General features: G+C 41.2%; 1 protein-coding gene across 1 annotated transcript in view; it reads right to left on the reverse strand.

Annotated features, from left to right (window-relative positions):
- Window positions 1–3,236: 3,236 nt before the first annotated feature.
- The window catches only part of si:ch211-212o1.2 (uncharacterized protein LOC492735 homolog), a 35,370-nt gene continuing 18,330 nt past the window's right edge, over window positions 3,237–20,276 (reverse strand). The window contains exons 4-6 of the mRNA XM_066684847.1: window positions 11,205–11,349; window positions 9,949–10,161; window positions 3,237–5,323 (exon numbers count right to left, since the gene is read on the reverse strand). Coding sequence (XP_066540944.1) covers window positions 5,202–5,323; window positions 9,949–10,161; window positions 11,205–11,349 — 480 coding nt within the window. The 3' untranslated portion in view covers window positions 3,237–5,201. The remainder of the gene's footprint in view (window positions 5,324–9,948; window positions 10,162–11,204; window positions 11,350–20,276) is intronic.

The following is a 20,276-nucleotide window of genomic DNA, read 5'->3' on the forward strand; positions in this document are numbered from 1 at the left end:
CACCAAGTAGAATAATCCTTTTTTGTGATATAAACATCCATATATATTATGCCTTTGCATATATAAATAACAACTTGTATTGATAAAGATTTGTTTAAAAATGCAGTTAATAAAAACTTCAGACTCTTTGTTCTGGATATTTAGATTATTGTGCAATGCAAAACTAATATTTGCAAGTTGATATTTTGCTAATATGTATCACGCCCTTTTTGCCATTTTTGGACAGGAGTTCATGTGGCTTCAGAATATGTGTAAAGCCAAACCCCGGGTAGAGGTGGGAGGAAGTTTGTCCAACACTGAAATTACATGAGTTTTCAGAGTATATATATATATATATATAGGGCTGAGGGGAGGTGCTTGGTCATTGACTTACCCCTAACATTTTTTATTACATAACTTCAATTGTCAGATTAGAAATAATACAAAATTCATCTTTGGTAAATGCTCCTCTCCACGGCAGAGTGTGGTGTTCATGTTTTGTGTTCCACATGAATGTGTTGTTAGGAGTTTTATATTGGTGTAACATGGTGTTCCTGTCTGAGTGGGAGCTTAACCCTAGTCTGCCATGTGAAAAAACAGATGTAGCACATTGTGCTACACCAAACACGAGTCATAAACCAACGAGTTCACGGTGAACTCCAGTTCCAGTCTTTCAAAAGGAATGTTCCCAATTTGATTTCTGCTTTGTGCTTGTATACACTGTGTGTCAGTTTGTAGACTCAGATTTAGGCAAAGCGTAGAATTGTTCACCGTTAACACTTAGTCTCAACATGTCCTGCCCTTATGTGTTTATAAACACCTGTCCATCCAACATCTTTTCTGAAATTAAGCATATTAATAGAGAGTTGGTCTCTCTCTGCTCAAATAACATCTTCTACTGTTCTGGGAAGGTTTTACAGTAGATGTTAGGACATTGCTGTTAGGATTTGGTTGCAATCAATCACAGGAACATTACTAGAGAATGTGTACAGTTACTAGACGATTAGCTTGTTATAGATTCTATTTAACAGTCCTCTACCAAGAGTGTAAAATGGCATCCCTCATGGTTCTGTTTTAGGGCCCTTTCACTTTCATCTTGAAAATCCTCAGTTACATGTGTCAGCTCCCCTGAGTGACTGGGTGAGTGTGAGATGGACTGCGATGGACTGATGCCCTATCCAGAGTGTGTCTTGGGTAGGCTGCAGACCCATGTTCAGGGTGAAGTGGTTATACAAGTTGTATAAATGAATGAGTTTACATATTACTCACACTTTCACCTAAGGGCAGCTTCTTTGGCTCCAATCATAAGTGCAGCACTCCATGAACACTAGAGACATTCAGACTTTACCACAGGGGAAATAATGGAATAGGCACAATAGTAAGTACCCTTAAGTTCAAGTGTGTCCCAGGTACCTGTGCTTGACTGAAAGTAACATCAGTACAGTTCTGTAGCTGTGCAGAGGGCTGGACCTCCATCTTCACTCCGACATTGATATCAGCTCTTATCCAGAGCTCTCCCTCTCCAGGTCTCAGCAGTCTGACCCTTACAGAGAGATATGGTGTTCCCTGACCTTCCTCACGTATCTTCCATAAACATGATGCAGTATTTAAAAGAGTAGCTCAGAAATAATGTGTCTCTCCAATGCTATTTTTATATATGCTTATACGTATTCAGGCCTTAAAGGGGAATTCCACCAAATCTTCTAAAATTCTGCATGATTAATCATGGCAATGTAGATGTTTGGAGTGGTTAGGCCTGTCTCACCAAATAATCACTTGATTTCTGCACTTTTATTTAATAGCTATGAGCTTCCAGAATCACTCATTTACTTCTAAACTGTTTGAAAGACTGCAATTTTCAAATCGTAAGAGCTACGGTTTTATTATTCCTTACACAATCAAGAACAATGGGTTAAGTGTTGAATGGAGAAATTTTGCTTGTAATACAGTGTTAGACAAATCAGAGAGCGCTAAATACAGCTGTTTATATGACAACAAACAATAATTTACAGCCTGTCACTTGATATTGAGCATCCAAATTAAATCAGGTCGCCTTCGTTATAAACACAGGAGCTTCATAAATCACAACTGCATACTTTTTGTGACAATCAAATATTTTCTGCAAATAGTTCGGCCCTGTGAACTTCAGAGAAAATACCTCGGGTTGAGTTACGAAGTAAAAGCAAGTATTAAAAAAGGAACAATATATTGTGGCTCTCATGGAAACCACAGGTGAAGGTTTCTCTTTGAATCCACTGTGAATAAAGGGAACTGAAACAGTCTAGTTACAGAGTTTGGGCTGAAACTGCACTTTTTGTGAACTACTTCATACAGAGTTTTCATACTTTTAGAATTATTGTCTATGGCATTCATTTTCAGCTATAATTTCATGATTGCAACAGGCCAAAAAGTTGTATTTTGTAGCATTAAGTGTGTAGCGAGAAAGTTAAGGGACAGAGCGAGAAAAGAACAACTCCCTCTGACCCCCTCCACCTCCCACTGCGTCTTCGTCTGATCTTCAACGTAAATACACTTCACAGAACCAGTTCACTTCTTTACTCTCTTTTATTATGTACTATTTTTATACATTTTTGATAGTTATAATTACGTTTTTTCTTATTTAAAAACACGTAACAAAAACGTTGTGGTTTACAGGACAAATTAAACTCTAAGTGAAGGTTTTACTGGACTGTAAACAGTATGTCCGGCATCCGTTCCTCTCAGTAATAGCTTTTAAAAGTTAGGACTGAAAACATTCGGTTCCGTCGTGAACACTGAACAATTCTGAAACAGCAAGTTTCTGTAGAATGGTTTATTACACCTCCAACGGCCCTGAACGATATTATATTATGATTTAATTGAGCAGAAATCGTGGGATTTAAGATTGAGATTAGTGTTTACCTTTCAGCCGCTAGGTGGAGCCAAGATGACATTTTACTGATCTATTCTACTCTTGTAGCTCCTGAAAGAAGAGGAAGTGCAGTTGACCACCGCTTACATCAAGTGGTACTCTTCCTCGCCAAATTGCACCCATCTGAAACGGCCTAATGAATATCTACAGAATGAATGACAGTAGACTGTGACTCACTTCCTGGCACCAGTCAAACACTGCAGCTCTCCTGTGTCATTTCCATCAGTGTACTTCATTAGAAATGAGTCAATCATTCATGATTCATTTTAACACTCGGCCACAGACGCTCTGAATGGGAGGAAAAGAGCACAGCATTAAAACCGAAATAATAAAGGAATACACCATGACAAAATAGAAAATGTAACTTACCAGATCTTTATTAAATCATATAGCTAATAAAAACATTGATTTAAGGCAGACTAGCAGCAAGCATTAGCTGCAAGATGGACAATAAGAATAAATACAAGGCTGATTGTTTAATAAAAAAATAGAAAAATTATAAAGCCATAGAGAGAAAGAAACTGAACTAGTGCAGCTGTAGGTGGAAAATCAGTGTTGAGACAAAGAGTATTGTAACAGATGTTCTATGGCTGTATTTTTACTCTCACTGTCTACCTGCCCTTTGCAGTCTAACACAAGTTCTAAACACGATTCCATCAGCAATCAGGTATGTGTGTGTGTGTGTGTGTGTGTGTGTGTGTGTATTCCCATCACATGGAGTGTGTGTAAGGGCAAGAGTAAAGTTAAGATGTTTGGAAGCCTTCATCACAAAAATTCGTCAAATAAATATAACTGGTTAAATTAAACGTATAGGTGGATTCAATAATAGAAAAGCAAGCCTACAAACCCATAATTCTTATTATATAAATGTGACCATGATCCTATTCTGACCTCCGCTTAACCGTTAGACCTTTTATTTAAGTAGACTGTCCTCTGTTAGCCTGCTACAAACATCTTAAGTTCTTTGTTGTTGTAATATCTTCAGAAACACTTCATTATAGAGCAGTGGTCTTAAAGCTTTAGGACACTGACATAAACTCATGAGACAAACCTAATGTAAACATTTATAAATGCTTCGTATTAGAGTAAGGTGTCTTCTATCATAAAAGCAGCTTTGGACAACTCACAATAAACTCACAACTCATTTTTTCTGAAATGAAGGGCATTAATAGGGAGACTTCCCCCTTCTGCTGCATTAACAGCTTCTACACTTCCAGGCTTTAACCACATTAGAACATTTCTGTGCTTAAGTTTTTATCTAGATCTCTGATAAAGGCCTTGTGCGTGTGCCATGTTTCATTAGGACCACTGCTCTACAGTCAATGTTTCCTCCTTCTTCAGAGATTTTGTTGCTCTGCATTAACTCAAGTAGCTCTTGCTGATTGGATCAAGGTTTTTAGCAGGCCAGGGCAAATCTACCTAGAAAAGAAAAAACTCAACAAACATTTCAGACATGCTCATACAGAGACTGAGCAATAATCATCTCCAGCAAGAACTTAAACAGACTGAAGATCTGAAGAATCTTTAAAAAAAACAGGCTTGTGTTTAAGGCCAATGAAGGCCGAGCCAGACACATTCTGGGAAAACATTCAGTTGGGTCAACAAAGCACGGACCATGCCGGCTGGCCAACAAAACCCTTTCCCTTGTGTTTAAAATTTCTATTTTTCATCAGTCCAACATAAAGGATGTGTAACATGGAAAGAAAAACAAAATCCTACTGTAGAAGTGTGCCCGAATCTTGTCTGGCTCAAGGAAGTGCCGATACAGAATTGTTTCTCATCTGACCCCTAAACGAATGGCAACGAAATGAAAACCAATATTTTTTTTCCCCCCATCCTCCGGAGAGCCCAACCTCCAGAGGATTTACATTTCTGACGGATGAGAATGCAACAGCGAATGTTCAGGAGATCACTCCTTAAAGAAAAGACCATGGCAGAGATCGGTGCTTTTAATGATCACTCTCATCTTCAGCGCTACGCTCTCAGCCACAGGCCTCGAAGTCAGCCTTCTCTTTCTGTTCTGCCTCTGAGTGCTGGAGTGAGAAAGAAAAACTTTGGAAGAAGGGAACTGGAGGAGTGAAAGACTGCTGGATGACACATGGGTGGCAGACATTAGAGATTGGTGAAGGCCTCGGCAGCACAGGGATTCTGGAGTGTGGGGAATGGAGAGACGGATGGGGGGAGGAATAAGGGATCAGGGGTAAGGCCCATTTTCTGCTTTTCGTCCTCTAAGAGGAGACCCCCTTGGCTTAGTGGCTAAGGCGGAGAGGAGAAAGGGATGGAGGGGTAGGTTGTAGTCCCGTTCTGGGTTTCAGTCTGTCTTCTTGGCCCAGGCCATGTCATCGCTGCGTGGCCTCTGACCAGTTACTCTCTCTACCAGCCACTCCATCCTTCTCCAGAAGCCTATCCGGTCCAGAGGGTAGTTCAGCCAACCTGAAAGAAAGAGAGAGAGAATATTAGATATTACATTAAATGTTAGATTAAATATTATATATTCATTCTGTACTGGCATTCTTGTAATTATGATAGCCCTTAAAAACACATATGGTATATCAAAATGACTGTATGTATTTGGAAGCAGCACATCCCGCACACAAGCTGGACGTGAGCTCTTAGCCCCAGGAGATACTAGGCTCTAGAAACGGAGTAAATGTACACAATCACTGATGTAAACACCCCCTACTAGCTTACAGCTGGAGCATCAGTACCACTGGGGTTTGACATGAAAGCCATTCCTGCCACAACCCTACGTCATAAAACACACACATGTTCAGGTGAACATGTTCCCATTCACATACAACCAACTGCCTCATGCTGGCTGTCACCCGTGGCCTCTGCTTTGATATCTTACCGAAAATGACACCATCCTGGAGCTCCCTGTCAGAAACACGTACAAAGTGTCAATATAACGATCGTTCAATCTCCTCTTAAACACACCAAGCTAACCTCAACCACCCCACTAAGCTTCTGCATACAGTCTGCATGAGTACAGCTTCTGTGTCCTTGCTGGGTGTAGGGCTATAGATGTCGGTGTGTGTGTGGTCCCTGCGGTGACACTCTGTGCAAGAGGAGAGCAGTATAGTGTGTCTTGTTGTTTGATTACTCCTCTTTGTCTCCCTCCCTCTATCTGTCTCGCTCCATGCAGGCCTGTTTGTTAGCACTGACAGCAGGTTAACATTAAATATACATGGAGACTGTCAGCCAGTGGAGCACACAAAGACAGACCGGGGGGCTCCAGGGATCCGACAGAGAGGGTGGAGGAGAGCCCCCAGAGAGTGTGAGTGAGTGAGAGAGAGAAACAGAAAGAGAGGCAGTGGGGTGGGGGTATACATATGAGAGAGAGAAGAAATATTTTGTGTGTGTGTGTGTGACAGAAAGACTCCCTCTATTCCCTTCAACATTTCACCTCTTTACCAAACTAGAGACTAGGACCAGCTCTTGTGCTCTTGCACGCGCACACACACTCTCCACCCCCACACTCACATCTGTTGTCCACAGGGGCACAGGGTGACGCACAAGCATCCCCACTCTGCTCTCTCAAAGACACTCATGTCGCATACTGAGTGTTCCAGTTATCACAGGGGTTTAATGCCTTCACACACACAGCTAAACTGTCTCAAGCTATTTTTATCCATAACAAACATCTAGTGGCAAACCTGGAAATTGCACTGAAGGAAAGGAAATATTTTCACAATTTTAATAAAAAGGCACAGACAAAATCTAACCCAGGATCTGTGATTTTCAGCCAGCATTAATCTGCAGTATCAAGTCTTCTGAGTGATAATGCCACAGAAAATTACCCTCTTTATTTCGTAAAACCCAGAGCTCCTATTACACTTCCATTCAATTTGACTTCATAATATTGGTCATAGACGAAATCGTTTTTCAGTGACCAGAACAGAAGGATACCTGTTAAAACGGAGTTGTGCAGGAATATTGCAATCTACAGCATTTTTTGCATAGGGCCTAATTATAAGGCAAAGGAAAATTTAATTTCTGAAAGAACATTTCATAGCAGTGTGATTTTAGTGGTGTTGGGCAATATTAAGTTAAACGTAATGACTAAACAAGCCTACTGTCATTATAACCTAGGGTTACTGTTTTCACTTCATTAACTGAAAGCTTGTGTTGTTTGCTTGGGCTCTGGTAAGACAATCTATAGCTAATTATTTTCCCCCCTGGTGATCTGCGGTAATATGGGGTTATGTTATTTTATATATATAAAAGTCTTAGTACTGTAATAATACTGGTCATAAATCAGTATATTAACAACCCTCTTCACAAATTACCTTCAAGTGCCTCCAACAACAAAACTAATCAAGATTGAATTGTGGTTAAAGTCCTCCAAGTAATCCAGCTTCATATAGGTTGCCATAACACTGTTAGTTCTAGTCTGGATGATACAGTGTCATGGCCCAAACACACCAAGCTGGCGACATTCTGTTTTGCTTTTGTACAGGGGAATTTGTTACGTCATGGCAGCGGTTTGAAATGGGTACAATGGCTTTACAACACTTCTACAATTGTACAATGGATGTACAATTTCACCATTAGCATTTATGATGGCGATGGATGTAGTAATCAGGGCCTCTAAGTGGGTCGTAGGCAGGGAGAGGTTGCATGATGGTACTCGGCTTCCCCCAATCAGGGCTTACATGGATGACATGGTGACACTGTCAACTACTTTGCATTGCACACGGTGGTTGTTGGGGAAGTTAAATGATAATCTAAGGTTGGTTAGACTGAAAGTTAAACCGAGCAAAAGTAGAAATGATTCCTACAGTAGACCTACAGGGACCAGTGAAGAGTTTAGGTAGATTGTTTGGTGCAGCGTTAAATGATACATACAAAGTTGTGGGAATAAAGGCTGAATTGGTGAAGGCTACTAGTAGCATTGGTAGATCATGTCTGCTAGAGATGTTGAAATTGTGGTCTCTGCAGTTTGGCTTACTGCCTCATATTAGATGTCTGTTGACCGTTTATGACGTTTCGATCACAGAAATCGAGAGGATGGAAAGGGTTATGAACAAGGCTATAAGGAAGTGGCTAAGGGTGCCACAGTGATTAAGTAGAGTGACATGGTATGGGAGAGGGGTACTGGAGCTACCACTCAAGTTTAGCTGAGGAATTTAAATGTGCAAAGGTGAGTTGCGAGATGATTTTGTCAGGATTGAAGGATGCAGTGGTTAAAGCAGCAGTGCCAGTCACAAAAGTAGGAAGGAAGTGGAAACCACGAGTGGCAGTGCAGGTAGCCAGGAGCTCATTACAGCTAAGGAATGTGATTGACTAAGTGCAATGCGGAAAGCGTTTAGTAAGGCCACATTACCAGAGAGCAGGCAAATGATGACTAGATGTATTTGCGATCAGGAAGAGGAGGCACAGTTCACAACAGAAGTGTCACAGGCAAAACAAGGCCAGTGGCTTTTGCTGGTAGAATCTAGAGAAGCAGAAGATCCCTTGGCAAGAATTGTGGGCGATGGAGGAAAGTCATATTAAGGTTTTTGCTTGAAGCAACTTATGAAGTCTTTCCAACTTGGAACAACTTATGTCGTCCTTCCAGTTGTAGATTATGTACAGGTGTTGGCACGCTGACGCATATTCTATCAGCTTCTAAGGTTAGTTGGTAGCAGGGGAGGTATACATGGAGACATAATCAGGTGCTAAGGGTTTTAGCATGTTTTTTGGACAGCAAATTCTTAGAGGTAAATGCATGAATAAGTGGTTGTAGTAATAAAGTGATTAGGATTGTGCATGAGGGTGAACGTATTCGAGAGCATGCACAGGCTATAAATACTGGGGCGAAGCACGAGATTAGAAATTGCTGGTGGATGTAGGTAAAAAAAACTGCAGCTCTCAGAGTGCATGCATTAACTACACTGAGGCCAGATATGGTGCTGTACTCTGAAAGTAAATGGCTAGCTAATGGATTTCATTGAGTTAACTGTTTCATTTGAGGATACAGTAAATGAAGCATTCGAAAGGAAGAAACTGAAGTATGCGGACTTGGCGGCTGAGGTGAGAGAACATGGGTGACAGGCACATGTAAGACCGGTGGAGACAGGTGTTAGAGGATTTGTAGCCAAGTCTGCCATATTCCTGCTTGTGAAGGTCGGTATCAGGGGCCGAAAAAACTAAGGGCAGATGTGAAGGAGTTATCAGAAACAGCTGAAAGGTCTAGTCAGTGTTTGTGTATAAGGAGAACACAGACTAGTTTGGGAAATGCACTGTAGAAGTGTTGTTGTAGTGGTTGGTGATGTAAAGACCACATGGAACTGGTGACACTGAGCATGCATTAACGGTGCCAGTGGGGCTAGGTACAAGGTTAGTCACCAGGGAGGCCAGTGTGAATTTACGGTTGTTGGTACTTAAGGGTAAGGTAGGGCTGTAAAGCTTGGAGTGGGATGCCAGACTTCGCTGTTGAGCTTTCTGGAGGTGTCATGGGCTTAATTCAGCAAAACACAGACGAGGTGAGATGCCTACCTTATGACACCTGTGAAGAGTTAGTGATACAGTGGGTGGTTTGTGTACTCAGGTGATGGGCTCAATGAGTAACTGTAGATGTTAAGGACAGCTAGTTGCTGATCAGATCATAACAATGATTGGAACAATAGAAATTATGTGGCTGCCGGTAGGAAGAGAGTGGGGTGGGCCCTATGTGAAGCTCTAATGGATTAGCATAGGATGGTTTACATCTTATCTTGTGTATGATTATAATTAATAATTCCCACAGTATTTAAATTGCATTGTATTTAATTTTACAGGTAATCTACAGATTATTTAAAGTTTTGGGAGTCAAATAAATGTGTCTTGTCCATGCTCACAATTACATGACCATGCCAAAATCTTTATTACTTGCTCTATTTTATAAAGCATTAGGGGCATTTGAGTCTCTGTGTTTATAAACAACAAATTTAAATATTTCCTTGTAGGGAACACAATGTTCAAATATTGCTAATTTACAAAACTGGACAACTGATTTAGGGAAAAAAAAAAAAATAAAAAAATTACCGTGAGTTGTGATAAATTTTTGCTATTAAAGGTGTATGCTGTGTGTGTACCTGTAGTAATACAGTAGTAGGTCTCATGAGGGGACACATGGTGGATGCGGTGGTGTTTGCGGGGAAGCACTAGGTGGCAGTGCTGCAGTAGAGTGACCCAGAATGGCAGACCAAAGTAGGAGTGAGACCACTTGTGGATCTGATTTGTCATGGTCACAAAAACTGCCAGCGCAAAGACAAAACACTCCCAGGGGTAGGACTCTGCAAGGGCATCTGAGTGAGAGTGAGAGAGACAGAGAGAGAGAAAGACAGACAAAGATTATATGCAAATCAAAATAAATGGTGTTCTGCTTTTAATATGCTATTTTTCCCCCTTGGTTTTGGAAAGCTGATTCCAAACAGACCTTCACCTTGTGAACCCTGAGCTGAAGACTCACCTACAGAGCCTACACACCATCTGCTGAACTGACACAGCTTTAGCTCTACACACAGCAGCCTCTACCAAACAGACTCATTTGCACTTGTAGGAGCTGAACGAGTCCAAAACCGTAAATACTTGAAATCCATACAATTTCTTTCAAGTTTGAAATGCAGATGCAGCATGTATTGTGAATGTGAAAGGAAATTCATGTTTAATTCTTTTGCTCATATAACAGGAAATTATTCAGATCCACGACAAGGGGAGCTGCAAAAATGTATATGATATATATCCAGATTTCAGATAAAAACAAATTAGAAAACCCAAATGTAATTAAAAGTTTAAAACACAACCCTTTACCCAAGTGTCCTTGAGAGCACTGAGACTTCATGCGTCAGCATTAGCAAGAAACTAGTCACCAAGTTAGTCTAGTTATACATGGTAGCATTTACTAACTGTTGAATGCCAAATAAAATGCAAAATGCAATTATGTCAGGCGAAATGGGGAAGTGTACATAATCCAATTTTGTTCTCTGTATCATAAAAATAATTAACAAAAGTCAAACATTTGTGATGTAGGCTCATAAAAATCAAGATACTAGAGTCTACTACCTCCTAAAGAAAACTAATAAAATAAGCAAACTACATGCGTGCATCACAAGTTTGAACTGAGCCCTGGCAACAAGACACTTTATCAAGCTTTTTTTTTCTAACTTTAGATTTGGATTTAAAATATTGTTTCTAGAGTGCAAGACCTAAAGGTGAAAAACAATTACAGTGACTATGTTAAATAGGCTACATGTTATTTTATGAGGGAACTGTGGTGGGATGGGTATGTTACTCATATTTAAAGCAAAATTTTCTGTGTTTTTTTCTTGCGATGCTTGTGTTTTTGTACCTGGTGTGTAGGACAGGAACTTGTAGGCCATGTGGGCGAGAGGCAGGATGGTGATCATGCAGTTGTCTCCATTGGTTTCAATGAAGTCGTGCCTTGTGATGGCTGTCGGGTCAATGTGGTGCTCCCGGAACGGACGGATAAATGCCTACACAGCCAGTCAGCAGGGAGAGATAAATAGAAGGAAACAAGAGGAAGGCAGAGAAAACAAGAACAAAGGTATTTTGAATTCTGGTGAGTTAATGCAAGTGTTGAAACAATGTATTCTGATCTTATGAAACTGCAATGCAAAACCAATGCAAAACTGTGATAACATTAAAATGCCTTGTGGAGAAGGGTAAATCTATTTTATTAAATTAGCAACCATTCAGCAAGCCACTACAGCTTTCCTCCTGTCTCTCATCTCTGGCAACTTAATTAAGTTGTGGACCAACACAAGTGCCATCATTGTTCTTAATGTCAGATTTGTAAATAAATTGTGAAGGAAAAACATCCTGCATTCCTTCTATTCCAGCTAAAATCAAAATATATAAATAGAAAAACATGTAAATACAAAAAATGAGCAGAAAGAAAAACAATTAAACTAAAAAAAAAAAGATATATAAGTTATACACTATAATGCCAAAAGTATTCTCTCTTCTGCCTTTGAATGCATATGGACATGTGTGATATTCTATTCTTAATCCATAGGGTTTAATATGATGTTGGCCTACCACTATAACAGCTTCAAATCTTCTGAGAAGGCTTTCCACAAGGTATAGGAGTGTGTTTATGTGAATTTTTGAGCATTCTTCCAGAAGCTCATTGGTGAGGTTAGACACTAATGTATGACGAGACGGCCTGGCTCAGTCTCCGCTCTAATTCATCTTAAAAGTGTTCTGTCGGGTTGAGGTCAGACTCGCTCAGTCATGTGTTTATTGAATTTGGTTTGTCATGTTGGTAGGGGCCACAAAGTTGGGAGCATGAAATCATCCAAAATTGACTCAGCAGAAAGTTTGTGGCCTCTGTGCACCATGCGCCTCAGTATCTGCTGACACCACTCTGTCATTTTACGTTACCTACCACTTTGTGGCCGAGTTGCTGTTGTTTCCAATCACGGCAACTCTGTTATAATACGACTGACAGTTGAGCTCCTGAGAGTGAATCATTCTTTCACAAATGTTTGAAGAAGCAGTCTAGGTGCTAGGTTTTATACACCTGTAGCCACCTGTAGGAAGACACTGGAACACCTAAATTCAATTATTTGGATGAAGTAGGCTGTATTAAGCATGTGCAAAACACCGAAAGTTATGTTGTTAAATGATGACTAAGTAGTATTTTAACATTAGAATTAAAGCTTCAAGATCATTGAGATGCTCCACAGACCTATAATAGGTAGAACAAAGCCCCTATTTTAAAATGTACTATGTAATTTCTGGAGAAGTGTAAGATACCTGTCTCTCTCCCAACTCGCACTTGATTTCAAGACAATGCAGTAAAAGCGAATGACACTCTGGGGAAGCCCAATAGCAAAAACACTAGATCTTATATAGTGTTCCTTTAAATGTAAATTGCTTGAAGTACTCAAATGAATACTTCACATTTGTCAACATTCTGTGACTATAGTTTCTTCTATGGTATAATTAATCTCTTCTCACAGTAATTTCTAAATCTACTCCAATCACAATCAGCTCCATGTTTTTACTCTCTCAGCTCACTATCACCTTTGAGTTTTATCCCTCGAACTCACAATCACCTTAGAGTTTACACCCCTCAGCTCATACCTCATTGTGAACTGAGTGAATATACTCTGAGGTGATTGTGATAGCTGAGGAGAGTAATCACCTTAACATACTCCCCACCCAGCTTAGACTTTACTTCCCTTGTCTGACAATCACCTGAGTTTACTTCCTCAGGTCACAGCTACCTCAGACTTTACTCCCCTCAGCTCACAATCACCCATTTACTGCCCTCAGCTTACAATCACCTAAGATTTCACTCTCCTCAGCTCTCAGAATTCACCTCAGACTTTGCTCTCCACAGTTCTCAATCATCTCAGACTTTATTCAACTCAGGACACAATCACCCCAGATTTTACTCCCCTCAGCTCACTGTCACAACAGTGTTTAATCCACTCACCCCACAGTACCCACAGAATTTACTCCTACAGGCCCATAATCACCTCAGCTCACTGACTGTCACCCCAGTGTTTACTCCACTCAGCTCATAATCTCATCAGTTTACTCCCTGAGATCACAATCACGTCAACTTTTAAACAGATACTTTGTAGAAAACTTCTCTAAAAACTCTCTAAAAACATTATCAGCCATTTTCAAAATTAGTCTCTCCTCAATGCTTCATCAGCTGAGGAACCACTAAAGGCTCTTTTAAAATAATAAGGATCCCACAATAGGAGCATGTTCCTAGAATTGAGTCAGTCACCTCAGAGTTTACTCCCTCAGCTCAATCACCTTAGACTTTACTCCCCTCAGCTGGCAATCACCTTAGTTTACTCCCTCAGCTCAAAATCACCTCAGAGTTTACTCCCCCGAGCTGACAATCACCTAAATTTACTCTCCTCAGCTCACACTCATCTCAGACTTTACTCCCCTGAGTTCACAATCACCTCAGCTGTCTTCGAAATGAAAGTCTCCCCACAATGCCTCAGCAGCTGAGGAAGCACTAAAGGCTCCCTTAAAATTAAGTCAAAATAAGGATCCTAACAGGAGCATGTTTAAGTTATCCTAGAATTTTGAGACTACTTGTCGGTATGTTATAACATAACATTCTATCTATGCAGAGTGTGCACCATACATATGGCCTGAGAACCCTTATTAAAGCCCTAATACACATGAAATATGAAATACTATGTAAAATGGCCCTGATGTTTCTTGTGAAGTTTTGATGGAAATTTCGCTCGAGAAAAAATGGAAAGCAGGGAATGTTAGCCTTAACAAACAGCTCTGAAACCCACATGTTTACTGTCTGCTTCTGAAATCAGAGGTGGGGTTGGGGTTGGGGTTGTGGTTGGGGGGGGGGGTATAGGCGGGTTCAAGGTTGATGTTTGACTGATAGAGTTAAACTGGAGCGGTGCCGTTACCGGAGCCTAATGAAAGAGAGGGGGAGAAAGCGCAGTGGCCACGCAAGCTACAAGTTTATGGAGCGGTGAGATAACCCGGCATAAAACAGCACTTCCCCGCCGCTCAGATCCCGCATCATGAAAAAGCCAAGCCCAGCGGCTCCTGTCACTCACGCCCGGGAGCGCGGCTTTGAGACGGGCACCCGCCTGCGAGCGTGCGGGTGTCACAAAATGAAAGGGAGCGCAGGAAAGAATCGCATAAGCACAAAGAGAAGAGAAGAGAGAGGGAAAGAAAGAAAAAAAAAACTAAAAACCCCACAAGAATGAAGGTAATTTATTTCACACACACACACACACACACACACAAAGCAGGAATCGTTTGGAGCCACATTACCATAGTGGTTTCAGAGGCGAGGTGTGAGGGGGGAAATGTCATTATCGTGTGTTTGTGGGCCGAACTCAATCACACCTATATCTGAGGGCACATGGAGGCACTCTGCTGGAGCGCGGGAAACTATCTGCTGATATTTCGACAATTATCTTCCCTCCCGTTCTGCTTGCCCCCCTTTCCCATCCTTCCTTTCCTCTCATGGCTCCGTGTGCGCGAGAGATTAAAAGAGCGCTAAGCTGCAGACGGCCTGCCGCTCGCATGTGTAGGACTCTCTGGACACCTGGTGGCTCTCCGCCGCTAATCCCGCGCCGTTTAGCACCCTGCCTTGCAACTTGCCTCGCCAACGCCTTGGCCGCCTCGTACCTAATCAGGACTCCATCTCCAGATTGCCGTGGCAACCAGGCTGCTGATGGGCGTGCGGCCTCCCCCGCCCTTAACCTGCTCCCTTTCATTCTTCTCCTTCTCTCTCCCTCTCTCCCCAGCGCTCCTCACTCTTAAGTGCCCATTTAATCACGCTCATTAGCGACTCTCCCTCAAGTTGCTGCTGTTTTTTTTCCTGTTTGAGTGTGCGGACAGAAAACCCGTATATAGGCGGCCGCTAAGTGCTGCCTTTAATCTGCCGGTTAAAGGGGCTTAGAGAGCTGCGTTCTGAAGGGGCCGTAAATTCCCTCGCTCTTTTTGAAGTCCGATCACTCCCAGGTGGCGGATCCTAATTATCCTCGACAGCAGAAGGATCGGTGGTGGCTGTGGAGCCCAGAGGAAGTCGACGTCTTCCTCCTCATCATCCTCCTAGCAGCGAGTAGAGCCGTTTAACAGTGCAGATAGACAGACGGCCAGACAGACAGATGAAAGTGTAGAAAGCAGACCTTTTGGCCGAGGCACACAGCTGCTAGACAGTTTCTGCAGGGTCCACAGACAGCTCGTCTGTAGTCACAAGGCAGCAGTGGGCCTTGGCCATGGGGGTGTCATTCCTGCCTTTGACAACATTGTTTCAGCATGAAAATATGTTTGTGGAACATGCAGTGGCAGAATGAAGATGTGCTCATGCAAACTGAAAATATATTTGTGACACATGCACATTAGAATGAAGATGAACTTGCAAGTGTGTGTTCATTCCCAATGTGAAGATTCCACATAAGCCTATCTTCAGTTTGCATGAGGACATATTTATTCAGCCACTGCATGTCTCAGAAGCATACATTCATGCTGACAATGTAAAAAAAAAATGTTCATGAAGTATTAAAGGTGTCTCATTGCGGAGACTATTAAGTGTGTTAAACATGAGTGAGAGTTCCATAAGGCACTTCACATCTTTAAATAAAATAAGGGTGTGGTGGGGGAGGTGTTTGCTCACTTTCAGTTTCTCAACTACAGGATTCTTAAGGGGGAAAGAAAAAAAAATGGTCTTTTTATATCATTGTCAGCAAGCATTTGACTGTGGAAATATGATTTGAAGCTGGAGTAGGGCTGGGCAATTAATCGAAATTGACATAATTTTGCCTGTGTCGATTATTTTAAATTTATGTCATGTTCCCACTGTGTTCATGTACTGTCCTTTTAAAACCACGCTACCAACCTGTATTCATGTGATTCTGCTCCTATCTGCCACAGGGAAGCAACCTAAACTCTGAGGCAGACTGAGCGACTCAAGCAGCTCTGTGGTTTGGACATGTTTTGACTATAATTAAGACAACGCTGAACAAATAGAAGTCAAATGTAAACGCTGAGGGGAAAAAAACCCAGTATCAACGTCCAAAGCACAATCACACATCAAATATAAACAGTGCTCGAAAAACAAGAACGGAATAAGCTCCCAGCAACATGAGAAAAAATGTCCCAGCTTTAATACTCTGTGCTCACATCACCCAGCACTAAGTTGGAGTATAAATTGTGTTCTAAAGCATTTGGTACAAGTAGCTTGTTTTAAACTAGCAGTGTACAGACATCAGGCAAGGCATTTTTTAAGGCAAATTAAGCAGATGCTCAAACATAAAAGACGAGTCTTTTGGCAAGGTTAAGAATGATGTTGTGTTTTATAGGATTAATATCATATGAAAAGTTTTTAAAATAGTAATACATACATTCTGATGATGCTCATTTTGTCCAGTCTTATGTCTATATCCAAATGCACTGATTTTAAACCAGATGATATTTAATATAAAAGTAAACTTGTAATTAATCACAATCACAAATGGATGCAATTAATTGCTATTTTATTTAATTTTATTTATTTGAAATGCCTTGTTTAACTTCAGTGTTTCTTATCAGTAGAGGGCAGATTTATTCTCTTCATGTCATGATCACACGGAGTCATGTACTGAAAGATATAGTTAATAAATAGAACTTAGTTTAAGCCAAGTCACTGATCAAGCTCTTCTCTGACATATGCCTATTCCTTCTTATTTTGCATTGTGTTTGGATGCTTTTCATGTTACACAACAATCTTGTTCATCTAACTCTCTTTTTGCTAAATAACCACCAACCGAGTTTACTTAATTTTGGAAAGTCTACGTTCTCCAATCTCTCAGATAAATCGGCCTTCAGAAAATGTTTTTACAGTGGACTCCACACCTATTAGCAGGTATTAGCACCTATTGCAAAATGTTCTTTAAAACCATATACGTTTAATTCATTCATTATCTGTAACTGCTTATCCAGTTCAGGGTCGCAGTGGGTCCAGAGCCTACCTGGAATCACTGGGCACAAGGTGGGAATACACCCTGAAGGGGTCACCAGTCCTTCACAGAGCAACACACACACTCACACATTCACTCACACCTACGGACACTTTTTGAGTCGCCAATCCACCTACCAACGTGTGTTTATGGACTGTGGGAGGAAACCGGAGCACCCGGAGGAAACCCACACGGACACGGGGAGAACACACCAACTCCTCACAGACAGTCACCCGGAGCGGGAATCGAATCCACAACCTCCAGGTCCCTGGAGCTGTGTGACACTACCTGCAGCACCACCGTGGCGTCCTATATAAGTTTCAGTAGCTCGTAAAAACATAAAGGTAAGGGTAGTTAACTTTCAAACTAGAATGTAATTTAACTTCCGTGAAGCTGGAACAGCTGCCTACAGACCATTCTCTGCTCTTCCTATGTCTACTGAGCTGTGTGAATACCTAGGTGAGTACTCTGATGAAGCCCAATAGGGGAATGAAATTTGAAAGCTATTCTAAAGGGGTTTTTGGAACACTAATGCCCCTCCCTAGCAACACCGCCACCCTTGTCAACGGAAACACAAAAGCACCCCACTAAATTCATCACTCCTACCTGTCCAGCACAGAAAGCAAGGGCCAGCTGCATTTTAATTGGACGGGCAGAGGGTGACCTTTACAGTGATTGGGCAAGGAGAGGGTGCCTATGGTCTGCATTAATTTGGGCCTCCTGGGTATTCTTGCCCCTTGTGAGGTAGAGCATGGAGGGAGAGAGAGGAGGGGGGGTTATGACTCCATGCTCCAGGAAAGCAGCACTGGGTAAACCCCCAGAGAGGATGTGGCATTTTCCTTCATCCGGCCATGAGCTTGGTAAACCACAACAGACCAATAAAGCAAGGGCTGATATGAAAATTAAACAGGGTCATTTGTTAAAATCAAACACACTAATATGCTAAGAGGTCACAGTGTGTGTGGGAGTCTGCAGGATGTGCATAAATGTTAGAGCATGGCACATTAATACTGATCTTAGAGATCTGCATATGCATTTTGTGAAGTACCATTAATATATTAAAAAAAAACACTCAACATTTGCAGAGTCATGTTTTTCAAACCTGACCTCTTATTTATTAAAGTCCCTTCCTGTTATTTTGCTAAATATTGCTTTAGGCTACAGCTCCGAAGACCCTAATCAGCCCTAATTATTAAGTTACAAGCCATACTTGTCATATCCAGAGATGGGTAGCGTAACCAAAACCTGTTCTCAATCAAAGGTACAATTACTTTAAAAGAATATTTACTCCAGTAGAAGTAAAAGTTACTTGAGTAAAGGTATCTAGTGAAACCTCTACTCAGGTACTTACTTAGGAACTTATTTAATAATCAATGGAGGTGCAGAGTCACAACCTGATACTCTGCAAAAACACCAAATTAAGTCAGTTCCAACATCTAACACACCAACAACAGAAAACACGCATGTGCGCTTAATGGTTTAATTATAATCATGTGAGATTGCTGGAAAGCTGGAAAGCTTTTGTCAATTTTTATGTCATTTTCTTCATTAAAATCTGGATCGGAAAATTCAAACAAGCACAGAGTATGAAGGCAACTTCAGGCTGTCCTGCACGGCAGAGTGCTAATGAACCCAAGCTCTGCATTTTCAGCACTGTGTGCATGTTGTTTAGGACAAAAGACTGCATAATGTGCCCGACTCCGACTGACGCACTTGAAGAGATCACACTAGTCAATTGAACTGGACTTGGTGGTGGTCAATCGTGCCCAGGCACAGTACAGACTGCCTGTTGCGAGTACACCCTTATAATCTTTCACGACTTCAATTTATTAAAGACATTGCTTACGTAACTGCAATAGAGTCAATGTAATAAAAATAATGTAGGGCAACAAAACATCCAATCAATAATAAAGAATTTAAACTAAAAGTGTGTAATATTGGACTTTCACAATTTTGTAAAACTCTTACCTGTGCTCATATTGTCGTGCAGGCAACAAAGTAAAAAGCCTTGAAAGCACTCATCAACATGAAGCTTTGTGTGCTGTGTTGTTAGTCTCAAGCGTAAAGGCTGAGATATTTACTGAAAGTCAATTCCATATTTAGCCGAACAAAAATAACAGAGATAAATGAGCCTAAGCCGTCTCTGTCCTTTAGGTGAGACAGAAGCAGAGGGATTATATGGTCATTATGAAATCCTTGGCTATTTGTATACGCAAAGGGCTAAGATGGTAAACCGAGTTTCCTCTACTTTTACTCTGACTCTTTTAAGAAGTGTCAACATGGACTCAAGTGACAAACATGAGGAAACCGAATCAGCTGTAACTTCTTTTTTTCTCTACAGACTTTGTGCACATTACAGGTGTTCAATGTGCAGGTGTACAATGGCACCTGCTGTGGTGTGAGATATATTAAGCAACAAGAGAACAGTCAATTCTTGAGGTTGATTTTGGGAACAGAAAAAGAGAATATAAAAGGATTTGAGAACTTTGACTGACTTTAGCATGGACTAAATTGTAATAGCTAGAGAACTGGGTCAGATCATCCCAAAATGCCAGATCTTGCGGTGTCTTCCTTTCTTGCTCCTATCTTGTGGTATGCAGTGCTTAGCACACAACAAAAGTAGCCCATGGAAAGAGAGGCCACTATAATGAGGTAACCAATGCTTTCCTATTCACCTGTTAGTGGTTTTAATTTCTTGGTGGACCAGTGTATATTTAAGAAAACAATAACAACCCAGCACAATTCATCATCTTTATTTGGTCACAATACTGACATTCAACTAATTACTACAAATGGTGCTTTTCCACTGCATAGAACCTACACGACTCTACCCGACTTGGCACAGCTCTTTTGCTTTTCCACTGGCCAAATATGGTACCTAACTGGGTACTAAATGGTGATGTGAAAACCCTGCAGAGCACTGACTGGCCGGAGTGACATGTCAATCACCA

This window comes from Hoplias malabaricus, chromosome 11, assembly GCF_029633855.1.
Source record: "Hoplias malabaricus isolate fHopMal1 chromosome 11, fHopMal1.hap1, whole genome shotgun sequence".
NCBI lineage: Eukaryota > Metazoa > Chordata > Actinopteri > Characiformes > Erythrinidae > Hoplias > Hoplias malabaricus.